The sequence below is a fragment of the Embiotoca jacksoni genome, unplaced genomic scaffold (genome assembly GCF_022577435.1).
Source record: "Embiotoca jacksoni isolate LCO1_2020_lvr unplaced genomic scaffold, fEmbJac1.0.p SCAF_35, whole genome shotgun sequence".
Taxonomy (NCBI): domain Eukaryota; kingdom Metazoa; phylum Chordata; class Actinopteri; family Embiotocidae; genus Embiotoca; species Embiotoca jacksoni.
This window is the reverse complement of record NW_027185387.1, coordinates 3,795,894-3,817,990: the sequence shown is the minus strand read 5'-3', so window position 1 is coordinate 3,817,990 and position 22,097 is coordinate 3,795,894. Positions and strand designations below refer to the sequence as shown.

At 39.4% G+C, this 22,097-nt stretch overlaps 1 protein-coding gene across 1 annotated transcript; it reads left to right on the top strand.

The window, feature by feature from the left end:
• Positions 1 to 828: 828 nt before the first annotated feature.
• On the top strand, positions 829 to 21,977 carry chrna7a (cholinergic receptor, nicotinic, alpha 7a (neuronal)). The gene is made up of 10 exons (XM_069165627.1): positions 829 to 937; positions 5,045 to 5,184; positions 5,767 to 5,811; positions 8,767 to 8,876; positions 11,324 to 11,403; positions 14,980 to 15,147; positions 15,234 to 15,428; positions 19,493 to 19,579; positions 19,926 to 20,035; positions 20,705 to 21,977. Exons 1-10 carry the CDS (start codon positions 883 to 885, stop codon positions 21,245 to 21,247), a joined length of 1,533 nt encoding a protein of 510 aa, XP_069021728.1. The 5' UTR covers positions 829 to 882; the 3' UTR covers positions 21,248 to 21,977.
• Positions 21,978 to 22,097: the final 120 nt, after the last annotated feature.

Sequence of the window (22,097 nt, the reverse complement as noted above, 5' to 3'; positions counted from 1 at the left end):
CAGCAGAAATTGTTCCTTGCCTCATGTTGTTTTTTGTTAATGTTAAAAAAAAAAAATTTAAGAACTGCGATTACAAAAGCAAGAACCCAGACGTAAAACCATATAAACATTTGAGCTGCTGAGCTTCTCTGGCTTTGACTGATGCAAACATATTTTGTGTATTTGGGTAGTAATTATCAGATACTTGATGTGATCACAGAATTAAACCGACAAACAGCAGAAAAAGAAGACTCCATGCTTAAACTGCTATTGCAAAACACAGCTGTAATGGTGTTCAGTGACCAGAAGATGTCCCCTTTTTTTGCAAACGTGAAATTACTGTATGGAAGTGTTATCCTGGATCCTGCAACTTTTTCAGCGTCTCCTTTCACATTAAGGTTGAAAAAAAGAGGCACGTTTATATAAACCTACATGTAAAAAGGGAGGGAAATTATGCAGTGGACAAGCAGATATGTGGCTCTTGAATTAGACACTCATTGTATTTATTCATTCAGATGTTTCGTCATGTAATGAAATAAAAGGAGAAAATATGTATTTAGACCCAGTATTTGGACATGGAGTCGACATTTTTGTACATTTGTACATTTTACAATACATAATTATTATTATTATTATTATTATTATTATTATTATTTTTATCTCTTTTTAACACGTTGGAAGTAGGTTAATAGCCAAACTACCGAGGGCAGACAGTTTTGATACGACAACAAATCTCATCGATGTCCTGCCAGACAGTTGCTGTTCATTAGGAGGAGGAGTTATTTAAGACCACCACTGGACCCCAGCCCCACCCCACCCTCAGTACCATCACTCCCGCATCCCGTCTCGTTCACCAATTGTCTGAGGAGTCTCTCTCTGCTTTCACTCTTCTCTTGCATCAACATGGACTTGCTGAATTTTCTGCTTTTTGTTGTGGTCGCCGCGTGCGTAGTGAAAGGTAGGCAACCTGCATGCGTGTAAAAAAAAAAAGTGTGGTCTGATTTAATTTGCAATTAAGCATCCTCAGAATTATACCTGTTGTGCGAAGCATCGAGTTTTTGGTAAAATAATCGACCTTTAATGCTAATTTAATCACCCATGACTTCACAAGTGCATATAAATGAGAACTGACAAAGTATAGCCTAATATTGGAGGGAGTTATTTTGCTCCCCTTTTCAGCCCTTTGTGGCTCTGCTGCACTCGTTTTTATCAACATATAAGTGTCCGTGCAAAATAAAAAAAAAATAAAAATAAAAATCCGGTCTGAATATAGTCAACAATCCAACGTATGCAACGATAGAAAAAGACTAAATGTGTATAAAAGTAAATAACACTTGCATTTACATTTGATGCAAAGGTGCAGCCATTAAAGCATCCTGATGTGCTTTGATGTGGTTGAAGTGGAAATAATTTCTAATTTCAATTGTTCAAACTTTAAAGCTATTCAATATTAAACATGCTTTTATTTGTTCATGAATGCTATGCTATGAAGCATCATAATACCTGGAAACAAGGTCGAGTTTACATCTTACAATGATTATATCATATATATATGTATTTTGTATTTTACTGCACTTGTACTGTTTTGTTTGCCAGCACTGAACTTGTTGCAACTTTGACTGATGCCCTGTGGGGTTTCTAATGATTTGAAACAAGTGAGTAAGAGTGTAGATCACAAGATCACAGCAGGGCATTTCTGTGGAGGGGGCAGCATGTTGGGGTGTGTCATAGACAGACAGATTGAGGCACACAGACTGAGTGACAGCTTGAAAATACCAACTTTATTCAAAGACTCTCATTGTCCAGAGACCAAACAACCATTTCTATATTAAAACCAGATGTTCTTGTGGTGCCTTTCACGAGATGTCGCAACATGTATGAATGTATGAACCCCCATATCCTTTCCAAAGAACACAGTACTCATGTCAACCCCTGCAGATTTTACAAACCGATGAAAAAAAAAGAGAGAGATGGATTCTGGTCTTAAATGCTAATTAGTTCATGAAACTTTCAAGACATGCTGTGTCTCATCAATTTTATTCAGATCTGCTCTGAATTCAGAATATTTTGATTGAAGCAATTCATTTAATCACTTACTGAGGCTCCTCAGGCTGCACTTTACAGGCTCCAGTTAATGGAGGCTTCCCTGGCAGTCAAGTCTAGAGAGGCAGATGGAGGAAAGTATTGTTAGTGAGTGCACATACATGCACATCTACGTGTCTGAGCACATGTCTCAGGTAGTTAAAGCCCTTGTCCATCTCTCCGACATGACTAAGGCTGGTAAATTCGATTAAGAGGTTGAAACACTTTTAAGTTTCAGAGCTCATTTCTGGCAACATATTGGCAGCATATCCGAAATATTTCCCCATGTGGTCTAATGGCTGGAAATGCACTGGAGTGTATCACAGAAACATTTTAGTATTGAAACTCACATTGATGTCATCTTTCTGATCGTCATTGTGAAATTTGATTATGGTGGGATTTGGAGGGGAGAGGGAGGGAGGGGAGAGGTCGAGGGGATCTCCGCAGGGGATTGAGCAACGGACAAAGACGAGCTTTCAGCTATTCTTCCAGTCTTTTTTCTTTTTTTTTATGAAAATACTGAATGCAACAGAGCAACGGAGAGATACCTTTAAACAACAAACCCTCTGCCAAATCATCAGGGTAATGTGCTTCTCATAGGTGGTTTAGAATAATTGGGCTACAGCCATTAGTGAAGTGAATAGATGCTGCCAAAAATGCTCCATAACTCAGGAGAGGAAACGAGAGTGTGTTAAAATGAGGGGAAGATCTGATTTGAGATTGCAGTGTGTGATGAATCAAGTCCTGGTATTGTATTTAGAAGATTTCCTGATCCCGGGACTACGTGTGTTTCACCACCCTTAGACATTGACGGATATTTTTCCTCTGACACAGTCTAACCTTTGTACTTAACACATTTTAAATAAAAATGCAAAATCATTTTAAAGTGAGAGATTTTAGCGCAGATACTTTACAACTTGCATGGTCCAAGCTGGAGGTGGAGCAGCAGCACTCAAGTATCTGAGACTAGTGGGGGTCAGCAGGATGACCAATGCAGAGAATGGCGAAAGAAGTTGTCTCCTTGTCTTTTAGTAGGACCAAAATTTCAAACAGGTGAGATAAAAATGGACCCAGAGTTTATTCTCTCTATCTCCACGCGACCTCAGGATCAATTCCTTGGGAAAGGCAAGCCACAAGGCTAACACTATAAGCACAAATCATCTCCAACCGTCGATGAAAATGTCCTTGTGTCTGTAAAGAAGCTCTGAATTGTAAAGCGTCGATGCTTCACACGCATCGTCAAAGAGTCTAGGAGAGTGGCCTTGTTGTTTCCCAGTGCACAGGCGCATATGTGAGCATGTGAGAATAAAGCATGCGTCTGAGAAAAAACAAATGTTCCATTGCATTCATCACCTCATACAAGGGGTTAGATAATGTGAGAGGAAGGAGGAGAGTGGAGAGGTTGATTTACGTTGAATTAGTAAGTCTCACCCTTGAATTTACAACAACTTCATTTCAAACAAATTTATTTTAAGCTACAGTAGTTTTGTTGTTCTCGGAAGGGCAGTGTCAGCTTGTCACTCCGGTCCAGACTGGAACATCTCAACAACCGTTGGATAGGTTGCCCTGCAAGCTTGTACAGGACCTTCATGTTCCCCAGAGGATGCTGTCTTTGGTGTTCCCCCGGTGTTTTCTGTAGTGTCACCATGAGACGGACAGTTTGGTTGAGACAAGAGGGAAATATGTATGGACTGCTACTAGGTGGATGCCATGAACTTTGCTAACGATATTCAAGATCCCTTGAAGATAGATTCAAATGATTCGGGGTCCCCTAACGTCACAGTGTGCCATCAAATAAATCTAATGTCCCAATATTTGTTTTAAGATCCAATAGATGCAAAACTAGTCCACCTCAGCTGCACTTTAAGTTTAGTGCAAACTAGCAGAATCTTGTAAATATAATCTGTTAAACATCAGTATTACCATGTTAGCGCTTAGCTCAAGACGTTTAGCTCAGGTTTTTTTGAATGACTGTTCATAACTGTGGATAGTTGTGTTGTTTCTTGGCCGCACGTTTCCAGAGGTTACTTTAACTGATCAGTACTGTGATATAAATACAGAATAGACACATACTGAGTAGTTAATAAACATTCAAGTGTAAAATGTTCCGCACTGTGATATCCTCGTCTTTGAAATTGCTTTTGGAGAACTTTGAGTGCCAGTCTTGTCACTGTCTGTTTGCTTATGTCGTCTCAGTTGTTCATTCAAAACAATCTGATTTTGCTCTTTGTTGTTGGTTATTACAAGGAACAGAAGTGCAGTCTCAGACCATCACTAAATTTAGATTGTAGAAGGCATTGTTTGTGCTGCACTCAAGTGGCACTCAAGTGGCAACCAACAGCGTTGGTGTCTGAACTGCCGTTCTGAAGCCTTGAGTTTGGATTTTTGATTTTTCTGCTATTTTGGAGACAGAAACCATATTTAGGTGAGCTGGGTGGGAGCAAGAAGTGGATCTGACTCGATGTGATTGGTAACACTAGTACGACTACAACTACCTGCCCATCTATAGTGGAAACCTGACAGCACCACGGGCCTGTCAATCAAACAGACAAGCCTCTAAAAAAATACTGCTTTTTGAAGCCAAATATCAAATTAATGAAAGGATTATTTTAAGATGGACTGCCAGAAAACTAATAAGAAGGAGTGAATTTAGCGAATGACACCATTATGACTTGTGGAGAAATTTATTGACTTTGTATTTTGAGTTGAGCAAGTTGAATGGGAGTCTATGGAGCCATAGCTTTTCAGAGCCCACCCCCAGTGGCCCTCAGTGGTATTCCAGTTTAAGGCACTTCTGCACTGGCCTCATATTTCAGACACGAAGGCTACCTCCACTTTTATATACAGTTTATGGCTGCACAAGGGAAAATTAAACATGAAACTGAAAAATTCATTGACACGACTAACAGTGTCTGTCTTGATCATTTTTTTCTGAAATGATTATGAAGAATATTCATGGTAAAGGTTTGTCTGTCTTCTGTAGTTTCTCATCAGGGGCCGAACCAGCGCAGGTTGTACAAGAACCTGATGACGAGCTACAACCCGCTGGAGAGACCGGTCTTCAACGACTCTCAGTCTCTCACTGTTAACTTTGGCCTCAGCCTCATGCAGATCATGGACGTGGTGCGTAAATTATTGCTCCTCATAAATACAATACATACACTGTATGTACTAGACAACGCATTACTTCTCAGTCTCGGTTAGTTAATCAGTTGTCATACATTGCTACAAACATTGTTACATGGCTTCTCACTTAACAGCTCAAATCAATTCTCCTGTAGAAGAATAATGTTTTTTTTCCAATTAGGGTAAAGTCGATACTAACACACTTAAACAGGAACACTTTAATAAATCAGGTGTTCCAGTTGTCTTTCATGCACATAAATACATTTTAAATCCTTCACATTTGAGTTCGGATGTCTTTCATGGCTTCATCTGATGAAGGTACCTGCATTTTCTGTATGAAAGCTCCCTCAGCTATCAAAACCAATCAATAAAAGACATGTTAGGGGGAATTACTAGTAATTGTTTCTGCTTTACTTATTGCTTTTCCATTACTACAGCCTTGAGAGGTGAAGCTACTGTGGGTGTTTACATTTCCTGAATAGCATGATCTCTTCTTTATGGAACTGGAACTGAGAATATAAACAAAACTGACAAAGTATCTGAGTAATGACATTAATTAATATCATGTTTTTCCAACAGGATGAGAAGAACCAGGTTTTGACAACCAACATTTGGCTGCAAATGGTAAGACCTTTCCCTGTAGAGTATATTTCAAGTCAGAGAATAGCGAAGCTGCACAAGCTTATGTTAACACTTGCTATGTTTCTAATAATACATTCATCCCTTCTTAACATCTTTTGTCATGTTCATGGTCACAAGTTGCTGCGTTTTTTTCTGAGCATGCTCTGGATGAGAGACACATTACACTCTGGTGGGGTTTCAAGGATAATGTGCCAGACTGTTTCATATAAATAACAAACACGCAAATTGTAATTTGCGCACTTTCAAAACAAAATAAACAAAATATCATGGGCTCATCAGTGAGCTTTAGAGATGCTAGTCGGCAGATGTTTTTGTTGAAAGGCTGCTTCCTCGTTTCCAGTGGCCGGCTGCTGTCTTTAGCTTCATATATTACTCTACAGATGTGAGTTGTATCTTCTCTTCAAGCACTTAGCAAGAAATACAGCAAGCGTCTTCCCTAAAATCTTGAACTGTATCTATATGTCTTGCATTTAGTTTGGTAAAATGATCATTAATATTGTATGTCTGTGCTAAAATGTATAATCGCATCCAGTGTTGGCCAGTCTTCTCCTTTTCACCTTCCACAGGAGCAGTACAGTGTACACCCGTTTCTCCTTCGTGCAGTGAGATGAAGTGTTTGAACGCCGATGCTTTATTGCAGCTTGTCTGTTGTGTGACACTAGTTCCCTGCTGCTTCATCATCAGCAAGCTATACCAAGGCTGTTTGGTCTGTTTTAAATCATCCTGTGGAATCGCGGCAGCTCCACGCACCCGGCACGCACACAAGATAGCGCAGACAGCATCCACTCGATCTACCATCTGTTAGCTTTGATCGTTGGCTCAGCCTGCTTGTGTTGAATCCAGGAGAAGAGAGTTTAAATGTCCTAAAGATGCATTCATCGCTGAAAGTCACTTTGAGATGTAGAAAATGATTCTGTGAGATTACAAGCTCGATTATCTTGGCCGGAAAGAAGATTTGAACTGCCTGTTTTGGTTTAAGACTTTGTCAAGAAAAACTGAGTTGTTGACTGCAACGACCCACCATTGTGTATGTCACAGTTTCTCATTGTTTAGTTATGTCTTATGTCGTATCTGTTTCTTCCTGTCCATTTCAGTCTGTTCTCGTTGTTTCGCTTTGTCAGTTTGTCTTTTCCTCATCTTTTGGTCCTCTCAGTCTTTCACTTTTGTTCACTTCCTGTTTTATTTTGACAACACGCCTTCTTGTCTCACTTCTGTTGTCTTAACTTCATGTCCTCTTGTCTTCCCACCTGTGTCTGCTTGCCTTCACCTGACCTTATTGTCTCCACTTGTGTTCAATTATCTCCCCACCCTCTTGTGTACAAAGTCTGTGCTCCTTGCCCCTATATGTCAGATTGTCTTTGTGTCAACCGTTTAGTTTAAGCTCATCACGCCAGTTTTCCCAGAGATTTGTAAGCTTTTGGTATTTGACCCTTGTTTGCCTTCGGACTCTTCTTTTGCATTTCCCTCCGGTACCTCTTTACGTGTTTCCTGCTTACCTGGTTTCTGTACTCCGGACTGTTTTGTGTCTGTGAGTTTGTTGAGTGTTTTTTGGGGGGAATTTCCCTTCATTTCTAGGTGAGCTGCACAGGTGGTTGCGCCCCCCCCCCCCTCCCACACACACACACACACACACACACACACACACACACACACACACACACACACACACACACACACACACACACTGTGTTATCCATGGCTTTTATTAACGACTGACCTTTAGATTTCGTTATACTGGGGACAGCCATTATTTGACTACGACAGTTTGAATTAATTAAAAGTGCATTACAGATCTGATTGCAAAAATCCTTATGAAAAGCCAAAAATAAAGATATGGTGTATTCGCCGACTCACCCAGCTGTCCCATTTCACTATACTGAGCTGTACATCTCCTCAATTTATCCTATGTAGACAGTTGCTATAGACCCGGAAGCAATTTGTTTCTTTAAAGAGGTGGTGAAACACTCGACTTCCTGCTCATGTTCTGATTCACCGAAATTTTGAGTTTTTACTTTAAATAATAATTATAATCAAAAGGAAAACATTCAGTCACAGAGTGTTTGGACAAAATGCTTCATACTCTGTAATACTGGAGTCTTCGCTATATGTTGTCATGTTTTTGTCCCTTTCCATTTTGTTTCCATCTTGGGTTTTCAACCTTGAGTTCAACTATGTGGAAGTAATCAAGCATACCTCTCAACCTATTATTTACAATAGGCAGTGTGGATTCAGGCAGCGCGGCTTTTAAGCCATGCTCGCGGCACGGCAGCTCTGTGGATGAAAATGTCACTCTGTCGCACCTCCACTTTCATCCAGGCTGAAATATCAGGTTCTGCACAAACTTGAAATCCAAGCCAAATCCAGTGCATGCTCTCATTAAAGCACATCCAATACTAATATACTCTGAAATTCATGTGCAAATTTTAGAGATTCTGTTTTCCACTCAGATTATTAAGATCATATTGTCATTTATTTATATTTAACTCAAAATGAATGCAAAATACACATATTACTTGACATTTTTGATCGAAATGTCTCAACAACTGCTGGATTGGTTGCCATGACATTCCCTGCACACATTCATGTCCCTTTCAGGGTGAAACTACTAACGAGAACAACCCCCTGACTTTTCCTCTATAGTGTCTTTGCTGGGCTAAAATTTTGAAAATGCTCAGGATATTATTTATGACCAAAAATCACATTTCTTCCACTGATGCTGCTGCAATTTGGTACAGATATGATGAAACCTAACTGCATGATGTTATCCACAGCTTCTGTCACAGATTTATCTATTATATTCTTGTGGTCACAGCCACAAGAAAAAAAAAGTTTTCGCTTTTAAGCAAGTCTTAACAAAGTAGAGCCCCATACAGCTTTAATATGTTAAAGATATGTGTGTTAAATATGATTGTTGCACAATGTTTTTGATTCCTGCAGGAATGGGAGGACCATTACCTCAAGTGGAATCCAGCAGACTATCCTGGTGTGACCAATGTGAGGTTTCCGGACCATCTTATTTGGAAGCCAGACATTCTGCTCTATAACAGGTAGGTATCATAGAGAACAGATCTGCTGGGTGCTGCACTGTAATTGGAAATGCATGCTGTCAGACTCAGCATGCATTCTCCTCTGCACAACATAACGAGGGAGATCTCGGAGGGATGATGTATTTTTGGATTTTTGTGTTTCCAGAGCCAAACACGAGGTTGTTACCGTGATGCAGACTATGATGCAACACCAGATGACTTTTTTTTTTTTTTTTTTTTTTTTTTTTTTTTAACATAAAAGGAATAGCTTGTTTCGGCTCTGTGTGTTAGAAATATGTAATTAAGAAAAACATGCAAGAACCATACCAATACAGTGTATGTACAAGAGAGACATGAGAATTTGTGGCATTTACTGTTTTGTTTTGAGAATTTTGTTTTTGGAATGAACAAAATGTTAATGTAATAATGCAGTACATAAAAAAAAAACAAAAAAAAAAACTAGTTTGACTTGAACTTCAAATGTCTTGTGAATGAACTTGGAATTTAAATAAATACAATTAGAATAAAGATTAGAATTGGTGTCTTACTCTATGTCTTTTTCTATATCCATAATTCTACTTCTGACATAGCTAAATTAGATGTTTTCATCTCCTGCTTTGATTTGAAGCTCTATTGTGTCAAACTTGCCTTGTTTATTTGGTCATGATAAAGAGTAGGAGGCATTCATCAAGTTAAAAGAAGCAATTTATGGCAATTGTTTGCTGTTGAAAAGGTTTGCTGAATCTGACATATGACACTTGCACCATCTAATATCCAGGTACAAAGTGGGTCAGGATAAGAAAATAAAAGTGTTCTTGCATGTTTTTATGTGGTTGATTCAACCAATTCAGAAGTTGCAACAAACACTTTTATGTTTCAAATTTGACAAAGAGGCATGTAGGCATTGTCTATTAGTCCAACTGAAGACAGGGCATATAGTATAGCAATATGGAGTGATTTCACAACAGCAGGATTTTGCAGCAGTTTTATTTCTTTCAGAAAAAAAATCCCAAATAAAATACAAATGAATACAGTTATTTTGCACCAGAGTGTATGCAGGTGGCGACATGTCAGAATATGCTGCAGTGTTCCGGCTGCTGCTGCTCTTGTTTATGAGGTCGGGAAAGCATCAGACACCACTTTGCCCCATGACATATTCAGAATATCTTGCCGGGAGAGACTTGCAAATAGAAAACAAACAACAGACAAAACAAATTTAACACCTTCCACCCTGCATGTCCCTGCACTGGGACCAGGCTGGATCTGTTACCATTTTTCAAATGTTAAAATATGTGACACATAAACTGAAGAATACACCTTGTATACAGCATTTGTGGTTCATAATTTCTGTTGCATCAGATTAGGTCGATCTGCAGTTGAGAATTTTAAGTTGTTCACTAACATCACTGTTGACTGACTCATACGGCTGTCATTTACTCTCATTTAAGATTGTTTACGCTGAAGTAAAAATGTAAATTTTTGCTGGATGTTTTCAGATCCCACTCTGACTTAGTGATAAGGGCAAAGGGACAAATGATATTTTAAAATTCCCCCAAGTTTTTCTCATCCATGGTTTTACTGGGATTACTGATGAAATTGGTAAATGTTTCTCAGGTTAACATTTCAAAAAGTCGCCTGGGGCTTAGGTGGTTAAACTTCAAAAACTTTCAAAACTCAGAATTTATGTGTGGTACAAACTTACATCTTGGGAACAATGAAAAGGGTAAACAGAGATGGTTACAGTAAATTAAGAATCCTGTGAGGCGAGCTGCTTTTCAGAGAGGAGCGTTACACTTCAAGGTTAGTGGTGCTCTGCACTTTAAATATATGCAGCACAAACCAAAAGATCGTTATAGAGCAATAAATCATTTGGACAAATGAATAAACTTGCATCAAAATAGATGGGACAAAGAGCATTTTATATGTCCCTAAAGGAAACTGCTATATCACCATTAATCAATCTTTAAAAGATCTGGAAAAAAAACAACATATTAGAGTCCCTTTACCCTCCCATCACCTAATGAGGGAAGAAGCATTGTTCTTCATTTGTCTTTGTCCCACTGAGTAAATCCCTGATTTTAAACTCTCTGAACTGCTGCAAGTTTGTTTTTTGTTTTTTTCTTTCTCAACTTTAGCTCAACTGTGCTTCAACCTCTGGGGAGTTTACTTAGAGGGAGTGAACTGTGGGTAGCAGGGGAGATTGAGGGTAACCCCTGAATCACCATCTCCGGGGAAACGTTGCATCAGACATGACTCCCGGTGTGCTGTGTACCTTTGGCAATAATAACTCGGAGAAATATTTTTATTTTCCGCGCATCTGCTGTGTTCACTGTTTGTGCTTCATCCAAATTTGCACGTTGCATCCTCATAATTAATCACAGTTCTTACAAAGGTTGCATCTGCATCTCCACTGAAGTTCTACTTTGGTTGCAGACGTAAATCCTCATGTACTTCCTTCTTGTTCACAGTGCAGATGAGAGGTTTGATGCTACGTTCCATACCAACATTTTGGTCAGTTCCTCGGGTGCCTGCAGTTACCTGCCCCCAGGTAAGAGTCACAATCTCAGTTAGCACTCACACTTCAGTATCAGACAAAAACAGATGTTTACTCGTAGGAAATGTCAAATGATGCACTGTTGCTCCCATCCATAAAATATTTCGCATTAAATAGCTGCAGATGATACTTGTTGTGGGAAATAAATTTAAAACTACAGTATGCTGTTTTTAGATAAAACACCTCTAAATCTTATATTCTACTCCCAGAGTCTAAAAGAAAATGCACATAGGAAGTATATATGTGAAAATCACACATAATCTCTGAACTGTTTGAAAAAGTGTGAAGAAAAAAAGTCCTTTGTTGTTTTGGTACTAAGAGCCTCGGGTGCGTCATTACTTTAAAGTCTTTCTGGAATTGATTTGTCCTCATAGAAAAAATATAATATAATCTTTATTTATTTTGAATTCATGATGAAGCCCTTATATTTTGCATTCATCATAAAGCAGGTTGCACTGTAAATTCCCAGAGACTTTAAGACTGCAAAGAAAAAAATGCGTTATATAAGCGCAGACCATTTCCCATTAATCTACTGATGCTGCATTCATTACTAATGCAATTTGGTTTCTGCCTGTATAAATGGAGAACTTGCTTCCTTTTGAACCATTTTTACATAAAGCAATAACATTGTAAACAGACAGACAGTTGTAAACAACCTCCAGGACCTGTCTGTCCCATTAGAAGCAGGTTTCAGATGGAAACAGTCAAACTGAATATCTACACTGCTTCTGTTTCTTCTGCTGTTGAAGACACCCTCAAAATCAAATCATTAGATGTGCACAGATTGCTTTCTATACAGCAATGGTAGGCAAATTACAATTCATGGGCTGTACATGGTCCTTACAACCAAAATATTTACCCCAAGGCATGAGCCTCCAGTGAAGGTAGCATCAGAACTTTTGCCTTATATTACATAAACCTCTTGTGGGTAGCAGTGGAAATACAAATCTTATGTAACATCTAATTTGTGAGGCACATACAAACAGGTAGCACAAATGGCCTTTTTCTAAGACAACAACAACGGAAAAGTTACTCAACTCTAAATGAGACGGTTCTGGTTACTGTTCAGTCAGTGTACATAATCTGACAGTTATATTTCAAGTCTTGTTTCTTGTCAAGTGAACTCATTAAATTCTGACTCACTATTGAGAAACACGACCTGCTCTCGTTTACAAACACCCACATGCGTGAATCTGTTTAATTGTTAAAAGAAATATAATGCTGAAAAATTCAAAGTTTGAGCGCACGAGCCTGCGATTCAACAGCGCTTGTAAAACTATGTTTGCTAACTATTGAACAATGCAGGGGAAAAAAACTCCCGACCCCTATTTGTTTTTTGTGTGACTTAATACTAGATCAATCAAAAGTTAAGTTTAATCAAAGTGCAACCAATGTGTCATGATTCAACTTCTTTTATGATCGACAAATTTCTGCAAAACAGTTAAAGGTTCAGTATGTAGGATTTAGGAGGATCTATTGGCAGTAATGGAATAGAATATTTATCTTTTCATTGGTGTGTTATCACCTGAAACAAACAGTTGTTGTGTTTTTGTGGAATGAGCCCTTCATATCTACACAGGGAGCAGGTTCTCTTCTACCAAGTACAACATGTTGCACTGTCATGTGTTGTCCGTAATGAACAAACCAAACACTGGTTCAACAGAGAGCCTTCCATGTTTTTCCCCAAGTTTCATGACCACCACAGATTATCTTACGCACTAGGAAGGGGAGGCTGAGGCGAGGGGTGTTCAGTTGGATGCAATCTGCACCCTCAATGTTAGATGCCTCTAAATCCTACAGACTGCTAGCAGTGAAGATGAATGTACTGTAGGTACCAGTGTACACACAGCAAGTCCTGAGCAAGTATTAACTCTCGACTGCTGAGATATTTGCTGTTATTCAGGACAATCAATATTACACTCTGGATTTCAGCGAAAATGATGATATATCATTATTTGGTCATGGCTCAATGATGTGCAAATATCATCAAATATCATCAAACCACACGTACAGCTTTCATTTAAAATAATGTGTCCTCGTGGTTTGCTTTGTGTAAAGAACTTGCTCTTTGAAGGTTCGGTTCGGGATAGTGAGACAACAGCAGCTGCTATTAAGTTTTAATAAACTCCCGATAGCTATTAGCAAAATTATCCATCATTTTTTTTTTTTTCCCCCACAATTTTATTACAGTGTGTTTGGTTTTTCTCTTGATCTTTTTTATTTAATGTCTGGAGTAACTTCAGACAACTGACACTGCTCCCATGTCTGTACGCTAATTATGAATATAAAATCGGGGACCTGCTGACACAGCTCGCCCAGCTCGATCAATACATGCCAGCACCTCTAAATCTCATTAAGTAACATGTTATAATTTGTTTATTTCATCTGTGCATAGCTTTTTGTCCTCAAAAGCTGACTTCTGTTAAATTTTGACAAAGCCAGACCAGCTGTTTCCTCTTGTTTCCTGTCTTTATTCTTTGCTAAGCTAACCGGATGCTGGCTGTGGTTTCATATTTAACAAGTGTGGTTTAATATAAGAAATCTATTCATCTTCTCATCTAACTCCTGAGGGGAAAAAAACCCCCAATAAGTCTACTTCCTGAAAATACAGAGCTGCTACTGTAATCTCTCTTTGTTTTAAAGTGGCCTCATCCCAGTAACAGTAACACATTACACACTTCTAATGCCGCATATGCTTTGAGCAATAATGCATTTTTCCTAATCTCACCCCTACTGACCCACTTCTGCCAGACTAGATATACAAGACTTTCTGTAACACGCATGCAGTCATATGAACACGCTGAAACAGAAGGCCTTCCTGTCACAGCTGGCGGTTACTGCTCTCCCTGGCAGGCTCTTCTTCCCCCTTTATCCCTGACTACGCAAAAGCGCTAGCCTGCTTTCCCTCAGCATCTTAATCAATACCCACATAAATGGCTCCATCACTGAATTTCTTCTGGATTGATTGCTTCTGTCAAGAGGAAATTGCCTCTCAATTCTGTTCCAAATGAACCCTCATCGAATGCCATATTGGCGCAAAGGGCTCAACACAGATGCATTAGATAAGTAAAACTGAATGCAGATGTGACCTGGACTGCCAAATCATTTGAATTTCCTAACATTTGTCTTTGTCCCCGAGGTCCTCTGCAGTAAATAGGATATATAATAGTTTGTCTGCTCCCCATCTCCATTCATTTCCTCCTCATGTACTTCGTCTTCGTGGTGCTAGGTGAGAGGACAGACTTTGTTTACTGCCAACGTCTCATATCTCTTAAAAATGGATGGAAATGAGTTTGGTGCCTGCCTCTCCTGAAGAATTACCCTCCTCTTTCATCTCATTGTCATATTGGATTTTTTTACTCTTGATGGGATGGATGGCACTTTGACTCCATATCTTCTGTGTGTGAAACCTCCCTCGCTGCCTCTGTCATTTCTTTTTTCAATCTGCTTCTGCCTCTTTATGCCAGAGTCGGCAAATATGCTGGAAATTTCCCTCCATCCATTTCTCGTCTACAGATGAAGTGCCGCTTTTCTTTCTCTCATCCATCTCTATGTTTCTCACCACAACAGGGATCTTCAAGAGCACCTGCTCCATCGATGTGCGTTGGTTCCCCTTCGATGTCCAGAGATGTGACCTGAAGTTTGGTTCGTGGACGTACGGGGGCTGGTCTCTGGACTTAAAGATGTTGGAGGCAGATATCAGCGGCTACATCGCCAACGGGGAGTGGGATCTTATCGGTGAGAAGGAGAGCGTGAAATGATCATTTCTCTGTGAAGTTTCCCTCCAGTCGCACTAAAGTAGACTGTGCTTTGTTTATTCTCAGAGGTTCCCGGACGAAGGAACGAGCGCTTCTACGAGTGCTGTGAGGAGCCGTACCCCGATGTCACCTTCACCGTGGTGATGCGCAGACGGACCCTCTACTACGGCCTCAATCTGCTCATCCCCTGCGTCCTGATCTCTACTCTGGCCCTGCTCGTCTTCCTCCTGCCTGCTGACTCCGGGGAGAAAATCTCACTGGGTGAGGGCAACCTGAACACACACGCACGCACACACACACACACACACACACACACACACACACACACACACACACACACACACACACACACACACACACACACACACACACAAACATCCGTCTTAGGTATCAGTCACACAAATAGAAAATTAAAGCCAACCCAAAGAATCTATGTCTTAAAAGTAAATAAAATACAACCTCAATGAAAAGTTGTTGAATATAAACAAGAATGTAGGTTCGTAGTTATAAAACGCACAACACAAACAGAAATACCACACAATGTCCCGCTGTCATTTGTCATTCGACATTTGTCGAAGGAAATGGAAGTCTAAACAAATGTCCACTGAAGAAAAATTCCCAGCCAGAAAAAAAAAGGTAAAAATACATATAATATCTTTTTTTTTTTAATCGGTCAAATATATAAGTCCTCTTCGTAATGCACGCAATTTACAAATGATTCAAGTAACACAAAAAGGACTTTCACTCTCTTGAAAACTATGACTTGCTGGACTTGGTGCACCAGTAGGGTCCGTGGTGAAGGATTCGGTCCGTGATTTAGGCTTGAGCAAATCGAAGGATTAAATCTCTCCACTGTTTGCTACTTTCTCCATTTTTTTTAGGAATATTTTCACACTCAACTGGCATACTGTAACTTCCCCCTTTTCTGAGTGGGGATGTGCAGCGTCTGATTTGATTTAAAGCCACTATTGGTCTGCAAGGAGCTGGTGAGCCAGGGTGAGCTTTTCGTATCCCCCCCTCTGCCAGTGAGAGTAATTATAAAAACACTGTCAACATGTTCTTATTGCATAAGCTCCACTGTAGCCTTCTCCATCCCTACTGTTGCGCCCTTAAAACGGTGGATAGATTGTTTTGAGTCTCACAACCCCCCATAAGAGGACTCATTTCACGGTAAGAATTGGATCTATTCGTTCCGATAACATTTAGAAAGTGTAGAAGATCTTCACAATTGAGTTATTTTATCCCCATTCAAGTTAGCGTGGGGTTAAAGTGGCTTGGCCAGTGTAAGTCTCTGGTGTGCATTCCCAGTATGCATTCATCTAGTCAGTGTGGGGATGTCTCACCAGGCACCAGATTTAAAGACTCTTTATAAGGTGAAATGCAGAGAGATTCAGCATTTTGTAAACTTGTTTGGCAAAGGCTTGAATGTAACAGACCTCTACTTCTAAAAGTCCTGCACTGTAGCTTTAAGTATTTGGGGAGGAATAGTTTTGGTATTGCTTCAGCACTTGGACTCAAACCACAGCTGCAACCAAACAGTGAATTGTTAATTTTCCACATTAATCGAAAGTCAGATTCATAGAAATATGAAAATATCACTGTGGGATGGATTCAATTCTGTCAAGTACAAAAACCCTTGTGTCCGCAAGTCAAAATAGAGCATTTCTTTGTGTTGGCTGCTGCTTTAGTGCAGAGTTTCAGAATTGTAGTCCACGTCATTCAGGAACTTCATATTTCTACCAGCCCTATAAGAATATTTTTAATTACAAATTGAGTTTGACCGAACAGCTTCTCTGCATCACTCTGACCTGCAGCGTACTTCTCAGTGACTGTTTCATTAACACAGACACACACTCCATCCTCCCTGATGCTGCCACTGTATTGGCAGCTAACGTCTTGTTCACTTAATATACTGTGTTGGTGTTCTGCTTTGGTCCTGGCGGACCTCAGTGCTGCTGCTGCAAATCAGTCTACGCTCTTCTGACCCATTAAATAATATCTAGATATTGACTCTTCTTCATGAGGTGACAGATTAATCTTAAATCACGACAATTTTTCTCTCCAACAAATTTTTATGTCGCAATTACTGTAAAAAATTAACGACTCTTGAAATCCTGCAAGCTGGAAATTGCATAATTTTGTATTAAAACAGGTTTACAGGTTTCTCGCACAGCGCTTTGGTGGCCTCCTGCCAGGGCTGACGTGACTACGATCTATGCGTACTAACTGTGTGCTGTTAAAAAAACTGAAAATGGCCAAAAACGAATGAGATTCTTATCAAGTGAATTCCTTCACAGCCTTCTGTTATTCTTCAATTTTTCTCCATCTAAAACCACTTAATTTCCAAGCCCATTTGTCTCGTGGGTAATCAGTGACTTTATGAAAACAATGGTTTGTCGTTAATCCACTTCCTCTTTGGCCTCAACACTGACAGACTTAACCATCAGAGAATCAGGAGAACAGTTTAATCTCAGTTGACTGAATATTTCAGGCATAAATTATCAAGGTATTATGTAAACAGTATCTGCAGTTGAGTAGTGACGGTGGTGTGTGTGTGTGTGTGTGTGTGTGTGTGTGTGTGTGTGTGTGTGTGTGTGTGTGTGTGTGTGTGTGTGTGTGAAATATGATTGTGTGTGAATTTTTACTGTCATAGTCTTTGCATTTTGCATTAATGCACAAAAAATTTAAGAAGCGTTTACATATCTGATTGTGCACCCTGTCTTCTCTGGTCATATAAAAACTTGAAAATATACATCTAATTAACTTAACTAATTAACAACAATTCAAAGCCTTAAAAAAAATACATATATAGGTTGTCGAATTAAAATTGCATCTACATATGACCTATTTTCCAAATTTTTGCATCATTAGCGAAAATGTGATCATGTTTCATGTCCATTAGAATTGCATCCATCTCCTTGAAGAGTCCCGTTCACCCAAATCAAAAAGATATTTATGTTTTGTCTGGCTTTTCATACAGTTAAGATTTTAATGCCTAGTTTTGAAAATGTCCACCTGAACACCTGCCTGCATTACTGCACAATGGAGGTTAATGTAATTTAGTTTGTCTTGGGATTTAAAAAATTTTTTTTTAAATGTTAAAAAAAAATGACCCAAAACACTTTCTAGAAACAGTTTTCAGATTTTCCGACTTCAGGTAGAGACCAGTTCCCCATTGCAGATGTTAGTGGTGATTTATTTTTCTTCCAGAGTAGTTAAGGGTCAGTCTGTGTAAAGATGCTTTACAGTTATTTAGTATTTTTTTAGTGCTTTGAGATGGTGGCAGAAAAAAAACGAAAAAAAAAAAAAACCTAAAAAAGAAACTATGTGCATTGCTAAAAACAATAAGCAGACAGCACTATATGGTTTAACAATTTTAGTTAACTAACTCTTTGATATAATTGTCTTTAAATTACAGTATTATATATTTGAGATCAGGAAGTGACAAAAAAAAAATGTCAGAAAACTGCCACTCAGATCAATAAACTTCAATATATTCATTTTTTTCTATTTCCTGTGCATTTGAAAAAATATGAGCTACAAGCTGTCATCGTGATATCAGAGATCATGCATGCACCACTCGTTATCCTTTGAAAGGATTTAAGCACTCCTCCTTCGTCCAAAGAAACAGCAACAGTCATGTCAACATACAAGCAGCCAGGACGTGTTTTTCAGAGGTGTCAAATGAATACGAGCAGGATGTGACTCTTAATCTTCCTGAGAAGTCGTTTTTAGTCTTTTACAGCAAGAATCTGTGGGATGTCGACTCATTAGTGAAAACTTGTCTCCTCGCAGGTGGTTTAAAGATACCTGTTGGGTGCTTGTACCTACGCAGGAGACGTAGTGAGTGACTGTGACATGATAAGCTTCAACTGCTCCTTCACGTTTGTCTTATGTGCAAAATCCCATGACGAAAGTATAACATTTTAAATAAGGCAAAACTAGAAGAAGAATACAGTATAAAGCATCACAAAGGCATGGAATAAATTGGGGGGCTTTGTGTGAAATAGGAAGAAAAGGTGAATAACAGAATAAAACTGAGTACAAAGCAACTGGAAATGCTCGAATGGAGTAAAACAATGAGTATTCCAAATGCAAATAAATGTGGAATAGACCACTCAATCCTCTGCATATTTTTCCGGATGGAAAAGTGTGTTTGGCTGAATCTTTATGTCGTATACAACATGCAGTGCGTGTTGATTTGTGGCAGATTACAACATCAAGGAATCGTGGCATCGTGTCGTAACTGTGTGATTTTTAATATTCCTCATTGAGCTCAGTTGTTTCTGTGTGAAAAGCTAACTGAGATTTGGTGTCCTTCGCAGGCATCACAGTCCTGCTCTCCCTGACTGTCTTCATGCTGCTCGTCGCAGAGATTATGCCCGCCACATCCGACTCGGTGCCTTTAATAGGTAAGCCAGCCTAAAGTTAAAAGAAGTCGCTGTGGGTGTCAACTACGATCAGTGGGAAGGCATGGCGGAAAATTTCTGTAGTCATTTCTTATAGCACAGTATAGCTATGTTTAAGCAGCCATCCAGTATTTCTATTTCTTTTTATTAAGAGATCTAAAGTCAGTGGGATGAAAAAGTAGCTTTTGGATTTATTTTTCCCAGACACATACAGTGAGTTGTGTGCTGAAGTCAAGACGGGAGTTTTGCTCTCTTAAACTGTTAGTTTCTCTGGTTTTCTCCATAATTGTACCTTCATGATACAATTGTTTGTGACCACTCTCACTGTCTTTCTTTCTTCTTTTCCCAGCTCAGTACTTTGCCACTACCATGGTCATTGTTGGTCTCTCAGTAATTGCTACAGTTCTGGTCTTGCAGTATCACCACCATGACCCTGATGGAGGCAAGATGCCCAAGTGGGTGAGTGTCATGTCATAATACACCATTATTTGTGACTCATATTATATCACTCTTACTTAAGTAATTTGCCTCCAGCCAGACCTCCCAACTGTGTAATACATGATGATAAACTGTGGACATTTACTTTTAGTTTTTTATAGTCAGATTTGCTTCACTTACAGTAATTTATCAAGATTTATATGCAATTGCTTGGGTGAGGCTGTGTCCACCAGCAATCTAAACAAAAATCCCCTCAAAAATGTTCTGCGTTATTTCAGAGTCTGGCATATGTTTTTTTTTAATAAATCTCTTCTCAGTGTGTTGCACAATGAGGTCTCCCGATGTGATAATATAACGAGTCAAAGAATGCAACTGGAGAATTGGAGTGGTCACCTGCAGTTTGATACACCGTCTGCAGTGAAATGTGTCTTCCTGTTGAACAAAAATATTAAGACACACAATGCAATGATCACCTGTTGACCAATCAGAAACTGGTATTTTCTGGGGCCAATCAGGCTATTACTGTGATTGGTCAGTTTGGGACAAGTTAATCTAACAAGTGCAGCACCTCTGAATTAAAACTACACGTGGCCCACCAAACAAATTAGACTGAAGTCTGTGTTCATTCTCATTTAGTCAGTTTCATTTATAGTTAATTGGAGCCTCATTCATTATTGTCGGATCCGATAGACCCGTGTCATCCTGCTGAACTGGTGTGCCTGGTTCCTGCGCATGAAGCGCCCCGGTGAGGACCGAGTGCGTTCAGCCTGTCACAACAAGGCTCCGCGCAGCAGCCTCACCAGCATGGAGCTCAACGCGGGCGCCTCAGCCTCCCAATCAACCAACGGCAACACGCTCTACGTCGGCATCCGAGGCCTGGAGGGCATCACCTACTCCACAGGCGCCACCTCGCCTGACTCCGGGGTCCTGTGTGGACGGCTGCTGGGACGAGCAGGTGAGGATGAGATGCTCCTCCCCGCAGGTCCGGTCTCCTCAGTGGGAAACGTGGAACTAGAAATGGCCAAGATCCTGGACGAGGTGCGTTACATCGCCAAACGCTTCCGAGACCAAGACGAGGACAAGTCCGTGTGCAACGAGTGGAAGTTTGCTGCGTCTGTCATTGACAGGCTCTGCCTCATGGCTTTCTCGCTCTTCACTATCCTCTGCACCATCGGGATCCTCATGTCTGCACCCAACTTTGTAGAGGCCATTTCCAAAGACTTTTTCAATTAAAGGATGATATCAGCAAATATAAGCTTCAACAAAAATAAAAGTTGTACCAACCACTTCTCTCATAGAGTTACTATTTGTAATCTCATGGGGCAGTAATTTGAATACAGTTCGGTCAGTCTTGTACTTTAAACAACGTCAAATTAAGGATTTGTTAATCAGGGGAAATTTACGTAATGCATAAACAGTTGAATTAATATATTGCATTATGGTGGTAAAATGGTCTTTGGCCTTTTCTATTACATGTCCCGACATACTGAAGGAAAACATTGAACTCTGCACTCCTCGTACTGTTTGATTGTGAAACTCTACAAAGCATTGTTTAAGTGGTGCAACTGTGGTTTGATATGTGATGTGTACTCTTGTTCGTTACACTGTGTCTGTCCTCACTAAAATCTCTCTAAAGTCAATTCAATCTACAAAACAGAAACAGTATCTTGTATTGAAATGTATTTGTTGTATTGCAGAAATACTCATACACTAAAACGTGATGTTATTTACTATAAATACAAATTATTGTTGATTATTGTCACAAGCATAACCAAACACTTCAATTTAACAATGTTCTCGCTTGGTCTTACTTAAGTGCATCGTACTTACTTTTATCATAACATTTAGTGATAAGTATATCTAATTCATTTCAATTTACTTTTGATATCGTTCTTGTTCACTGTGACGTTTCCCAAATAAATATATTCTTTCTATTTGAAAATGGAAATGTTTTCTTGCAGTACTGGACTGTGTTTTGTGTATTAATGTTGCAACACTGCAGCCACATTCACAGTTTTTCTATTTGGACTGTAAATAATAGCCTCCTCCCTTTAGTTAATTTCAATTCACTATAAAATCGAAA

Coding starts and splice junctions, on each gene's coding strand:
- chrna7a (XM_069165627.1), top strand. CDS start 883: ATGGACTTGCTGAATTTTCTGCTTTTTGTTGTGGTCGCCGCGTGCGTA. Junction 5,185..5,766: donor TCATGCAGATCATGGACGTG/GTGCGTAAATTA, acceptor TTTTTCCAACAG/GATGAGAAGAACCAGGTTTT. Junction 15,148..15,233: donor CGGGGAGTGGGATCTTATCG/GTGAGAAGGAGA, acceptor GTTTATTCTCAG/AGGTTCCCGGACGAAGGAAC.